Source organism: Microtus ochrogaster, linkage group LG4, assembly GCF_000317375.1.
Source record: "Microtus ochrogaster isolate Prairie Vole_2 linkage group LG4, MicOch1.0, whole genome shotgun sequence".
NCBI lineage: Eukaryota > Metazoa > Chordata > Mammalia > Rodentia > Cricetidae > Microtus > Microtus ochrogaster.
The window spans coordinates 60,279,533-60,285,998 of NC_022030.1; the positions used below are offsets into that span (position 1 = coordinate 60,279,533).

Consider the following 6,466-nt stretch of genomic DNA (forward strand, 5'->3'; position numbering starts at 1 on the left):
AGACCAGCCTGGTCTACAGAGCTAGTTCCAGGACAGGCTCCAAAGCCACAGAGAAACCCTGTCTCAAAAAACCAAAAAAAAAAAAAAAAAAAAGCACAGGTTTGGCAGTCTCTCCACTGTGATGGGCCGGTGCCAGACTGCCTCCTTCGTGTTGGAGGGCAACAACTGCCTGCTTCCCAGGGCTCCCACAGCCAGTCCCTTTGACCAGCCGGCAGGGTTCCTCAGGATGTGAGTAGATTCTAGAGTATTCCTGGGCACACCTAAGACTGCTAACAGACAGGGCCCTGTTCCTCCACAGCACCCATTACAAGCTATGGTAGGAGGGCCAAAATGAGTCAAGCAAAGGGTGGACAAAGATGCTCAACCAGCTGAGAGGAGGAGGGACAACACCAGGGGAGACCTTGAGCTCTGGAGACTGACTAGTAAGTCCCAACAACACCCCAAGTTCCAGAGTACCCTGTGGACCATGCCAATTGTGCTCAACCCCTGCAGCGATACTCTGGAGCTACCAGGAGCCCTGACAGACTCCACACAATTGTCCGTTGTACAATGCTAGGTACCTCATCCAGGGTAGCTCCCAGGAGATTCACTAACAAATGGGAGACATGCTCTAACGAGACACAATGGTAAGTGGGAAGAAAAAATATGAGTGTTTTTGGGGGGAGCCCAGAAGCCTCCTTGTAAGAGGTGGCAAAGTAAGGCAGGTCCCAAGACCTTGTAGGCCTGAGTCTCCAAAATGGAAGGCACCACGGCCCTAGCCAAGCTCTCACGTGGGCCCCAGACAAGGACCTCCACCCTACCTTATACTCAACTATAAGCAGAACCCAATTCCAGGCCTCCAACATACACTCCAGCTCCTAACAGCACCCTGAACCTGAGCCCCAGACCTGTTTCAGGGCTCAGCCCCACCCCAGTCTCAGCTTCTGGCCCCAGCAACCCCTAACTTACAGCTTGACTCTGGACTCCAGACCCTAACCCTGACCCTTAGATCTCCACACAGACCACTTGACCCAGTCTCTAGCCTGGACCCTCACCTTGGTCTGGGCCCACAACCTGGCCTGTCACCAGCCAAGCCTGGCCCTCCAAACCTACATCCAACCCTAGACCCTGGATTCAGCACTCTCCCCATCAGCCTGGCCCCAGACCCAGGCCTCAGACCCGCGCCTGGCATTGACCCTCCAACCCAACCCGAACCTGCAACCAATCCTGACCCTCACACTGACGAGCATCATGACGAGATCATGACGATCTATGCTACCCTGACTCCAACTGAAGCCCAACCCTGACCCTCACCCTGACCCTGATCCTCACCTGGACCTGCATCTCCACCCTCACCCCACTCTCACTCCACCAGCACCTGGGGCCTACCCTCACTCACCTCAGTCTAGATCTGCACCCCGAGACTGATCTTCACTTCCACCTGAGCCCTGATTGTCACCCTACCCCGACCCTCACTCTACCTGAACACTCACCTTGACTCGACCCTTATTCTGACCCTCACCTCAACCCGCATCCTATTCAGACCCGCATCCCACCCGGACCTTCACCCGGACACTCACTTCGTCCTGCACCCAACTCTAACCTTCACCCCAACCCTCACCCAGTCCCACACCCTACCCCAAAGCCTCAACCCGTCCCACACTTACCCTGACCCTTAACCGGTCCGGCACCCTACCCCCGCCCTCGTCCAGTCCCGCGCTCTATCCCTTCCCTCACCCCACCTCGACCTGAGCCTGACTTAACCCGCACCCAAGCCCGCGCCCACCTCAGTGATAATGTCGTGCAGGTAGCGGAACGGCGGCTTGTTCAGCAGCTTCTCGGTGAGCGGCGGCCTCCGGATCACCTTGCCCAGAGCCTCCTGCGTCCGCCGCACCACTGCCGCGTTCATGGCGCTGGCGCCCGCGACCGCCCGCACCCCTCCTCGCGCTCCGCGCCTCCGCCCGGTGCCCCGAGATGCCCGCCGTCCCGGAGCGCCGGTCTCCCATCCCACAGTGCACCGCAGCTCGCCACCGCGCTTGCGCGCGCCACTCACGCCCGGTCTCTAGGGCCGCGCGGCCTTGGCAACGGACGCGCGCCGGCCCGGCCCAACCCCTCCTGCCTCTCTAGCTACGCAGGAGGACGGACAAGCGCTCGGCCTCGGTGGCGGCTTGAACCAGAGCTGCCCCGCCAGCCCCACGCACCCCAGGGAACTGCACATCGCTGCCCAGAGACCCGGCTATTCTGTGTAAAAAAAGGAGAGAACGTTTCTAAAGAAAGCGTAGGAAGAGACATGTTTAAAGTAACACCCACCAGGAAAATAACACTTTACATTAACCTGGAGAACGGATTTGGCTCCCTTCATCCCTTCATTCCGGTTCCCTACCCAGCACCCTCTGCCTTGGGTAATCTTGAAAATGCTGCCAAAGGAAGGCATGTGGGGAAACTGTGTCCTTCCACATTTTCTGTGCACTTAGTTCACCAGAGCTGGCCCAAAGCTGTGAAGTGGCTAGGTCCTTAAACGAGGACGCTGCAGCCTTCCGCCCCTGCTCCCACCCCCGCCCCCAGGCGATGTAGGAGAGAAGCCTGTGGTTCTCACGGGTGATGATCCTCCCAGATGCCTCATGAGAATCAGATGCCGCTGTGTCTGAGATCTGGAGTTCCTCCTCCTCCCAGATTGAAGGAACCCCAGCTAGGACGTTGTCCCTAATCTGCCTACCATGGCCACATCAGGGCGGCTAGAAACTCTTTAAGAGAACTCTCAATCCTGAACCCCAGATCGAGTTGGTCTCCAGGTGGGCAGAATTCAGAAAGCAGAGGTCCTCTCTCTAAACACTGTCCCTGAGAACAGACCCGCATACACATAGGGGTAAATTAGAGATACCACCGACCTTTGGAGTTTACTGAGGACCTGAGTCCTAGGCCATACAAAGGGAAGGTGATGTCTGATCCTCTCTCAGCCTGTAGAGTGCAGGAGAGTAAATGGAGCTAAGAGGCCCTGTGGAGGTCCAGAGTTCAGGGTTTGACTGCTCTTTGGAAGCGCTAGCCACCAAGGAGCCTCCAACCCACTTAAGTTCAAAGTCTCTGAGAGGATCCAGGACAAGGAAGTATTGTCAACCAACCCCTCTGAGAACTGACCTAGGGGAGGCAACCATGTGGTAGCCTTTGAAGAGTATAGTTCCATCTTCCAGAGCTGCTAGTCCATCCCACCCCTCCGTACTGGTGAGAGATTGGACAACATTCGGGTCACAGAGAAAGCAGGCCCAAGAAGATGTAACCACCAATTCCCAACTTCAAGAAAGATCTCTAGATCCAGAGCCTCCCCGGGGAAAGAACGCAGAGGCCAACCTGGAGCCTTGAGAGGTCAACAGAGTAGGGCCACTAGCCTAAACCACCCCCCCCCCCATCCCCAAGGTATGCCAGAGAACAGTGCAGAGTCATTCATGAAAAAGGTAACTACTTAAGTATGGGAAAAGAACAGCAAAGAAAAGGTTTCTAACACAAAAGACTGGCAGGGGAGGCTTTCAAAGTGAGCAGTTCTGAGGTAATGAGTGAGATAACCATGGCTGTGAGTCACCCCAGGAAAGAGAAGCCACAAAAGCAAAGTGGCTACCTCCCCCAGCTGGGAGGCAAACATTCCCTGAGACAAAGACCTGAGGCTGCCAAGAGCCCAGGATGTGGGTCAGGTTTGGGGAAGTGCCTAGATTTGGGTTCCAGGGTAAAGAGCAGGAATCATGCTGAGGACAGACAAGCCTTGCCGACAGATACAAGACAAGATGTCGACTCCATCTGAATCACAGATAAAACAGTCTTTACCATAAAGTTATGGCAGATGGTCTTTCCATTCTTTTACTTGCAATTCAAAACTGAATAGCCTGCAGTTTGTTCTCTAAGCCTGCAAGCCCTGGTTGTGGCACCCAAAGCATGTTCATGGAGCAGAGCACATGGCAGCAGCAGGCACCTCCCACAGGAGGTAAGCCTCTCCTGTCATTGCTCTCTCCACTCCTTCGGTCAGGAGTACAAAGCAAGGAACCCACTACTAACATCCAGCCCCGGATGCTGGTACCTCCATTGCTGAACCTCCTGTCAGTCTGGTGGAAGCTGGACGGAGGCACAGTGAGGGAGGGAACCGGGGAGAGACATTGTCTGGAGGTTTTTCAGGACTTTGACAGGGTTGGGGTCTGGTCCCATCACCCCCAAAGGCCTCTGAGCTAATAATCATCCCAGTTTCCCCACATCTTTAAGCTCTGCTGACCACAGCTTCTCTTCAGGGAGCGGGAAAGCTCTCCTTTGTGGGCACACAGAGTTAGGGTCAAAAGCCCCACTAGGAAAGCGAATCTGGGGGTATCACAAGCCCTGCCCACTTCTGAAGAGGAGGAGCCAGGTAGGAGCAAGCTCCCAGCCTTCCTAGGGAAACTGATGTGTAGGGATGGAGGCAGCTCAGCAGTAAATCCTAGCATGTGTGAGACTCCAGGTTCCATGGCCAGCACCACAGAACAAGAGGACTAGGAAGGCTTTGCAGGTGACTCAGGAAGCCCCTACTTACGCTCCTCCCATCCACCTCCCTCTCAAAGCAAGGCATAGTTTGTATATTTGCTTTAGTCTTTACTATGTCATTTATGCATTTATATTTCTTTCCTTTACTGGGGTATAATTCACAAATATAAGTCATATAACTTTGTAGCATACAATATGACATTTTGATATTTGTATATATGGTAAAACGTTTAAATTTAGGTTATTATTGTGTCATTGCCTCCAATGTGTTTCATTTTATAATGAGACTATTTAAGATCTATTCTCTCAGCAAGAATTGGGTAAGCAATGTGTTGTTATGATCCATAGCCACTATACTGCAAACATGAAGTGTCTTTTTCACCCTGTGCAGCTGAAAGTCAGCCAACTCATACAGCCCCTACCAGCACCCTTCACGCTCTCTCATTCTCTCAGTTCAACTTTAAATTCTACATGTGAGTGAGAGCATGTGGCATTTGCCCTCTGTGCCTGGCTTATTTTACTTAACATAATGCCCTCTAGGCTTATACTCATTGTTGGTTTCCTTGTTTTATGGCAGAATATTCCTCTGTGTATATTATATCTGGCTTATCCATTCATCTATCAATAGCTACTTAGGTTGATTAATATCCTAGTTAGCTTTAATTGTAAAGTTGATACAACCTACAATAATTACAAAGGGAACCTCAATTGAGGAACTCCCTAGATCAGATTGGCCTGTGGGTCTATGTGGAATTCTCTTGATGATTGATTGATGCAACCCAGTGTAGGCAAAACTGTCCTAGGCTGTATAAGAAAGCTGGCTGAGCCAGATGTGGTTGCTCACACCTTTGATCCCAGTACTTGGGAGGGAGGCAGAAGCAGAGGATTCCTGTGAGTTCAAGGCTCCCTGGTTATATGGTGAGCTCCAGGACATCCAGGACTACATAGAGAGACATACATATATATAAAACTGGGGAAAGAAAGAAAAGGTTGATCCTGGCCTGCCTGCCAGCAATATCTTTTGTAATTCCTGCCACATTTCCTTGACTCTGACTTCCCTGATTAGAGGAAATACTTTACTGGATAGCAGCCAGGCCTGCCTTCAGGCTCCTGCCTCTACTTCCCTTGATGTTGGACTGTGATCCAGAATCGTGAGCCAAGTAAAACCTTCCTGTCCCAAAGCTGCACTGGGTTTGTGTATTTGTCACAGCAACAGAAGAGAACCTCGGATGGTTATGCGTTGTTTTCGCTTATTATTGATTTATGCTTCTGTGTGTGTTTGGGACTTGTGTATACAGGAGCCTACAGAGGCTGGGAGAGACCATCAGTCTCCCTGAAGCTGGAATCCAGGTGATTGTGGGCCACTTGATATGGGTCCTGGGAACCAAACTGGGGTTCTCTAAAGTGCAGTAAATACTCTTAATCCCTGAGCCATCTCTGAAGCCCATGGATTTTCCAGTTTAGTTTAGTTTAGTTTTTGTTTTTGTTAGACAGGCTCTCATGTTCCTCTGGCTGTCCTCAAAATCACTATGGAGCTGAGAATAACCTGGAACTCCTGATCTTCCGCCTCCACCTCCCCAGCACTGGATTACCAGTGTGCGCCTCCACTCCTGGTGTTTATGTGTACCGGGGATCTGGATTTGTGCATACGAGGTCAGCAATCAAACTGAATACCCAGCCCTGATTCCATATCTTGAACAATGCTGCAATATACTTGGGGATGCAGGTAGTTCTATAAGACACGGATTTCCCTTGCTTTAGATGTACACCCAAAATGGGACAGCTAGGTCAGATGGGGTAGTTCTCTTTCCAGATTTTTAAGGGCACACTGCTTTCCACAGTGGCCTTACCACTTCACATTCCCACCAACAGCATCTTCTTTGCTTCACTCCCCCTCACCAGCACTCCCTAGGGGTGTCTGGCTCTGTAGAAGAGTTTGTTCATCATCGCCCTTTTCAAAAGATTAATTTATTTTTACTTTATGTATTTGAGT

The 6,466-nt window shown here is 51.6% G+C and overlaps 1 protein-coding gene across 2 annotated transcripts in view; it reads right to left on the bottom strand.

Moving 5' to 3' along the window:
* The window catches only part of Traf3ip1 (TRAF3 interacting protein 1), a 51,070-nt gene extending 49,116 nt beyond the window's left edge, over positions 1-1,954 (bottom strand). For both annotated transcript variants that reach the window (XM_005361682.2, XM_013351749.2), the window contains exon 1: positions 1,766-1,954. In XM_005361682.2, coding sequence (XP_005361739.1) covers positions 1,766-1,888 — 123 coding nt within the window. In that variant the 5' untranslated portion in view covers positions 1,889-1,954. The remainder of the gene's footprint in view (positions 1-1,765) is intronic.
* Between the last annotated feature and the right edge of the window lie 4,512 nt (positions 1,955-6,466).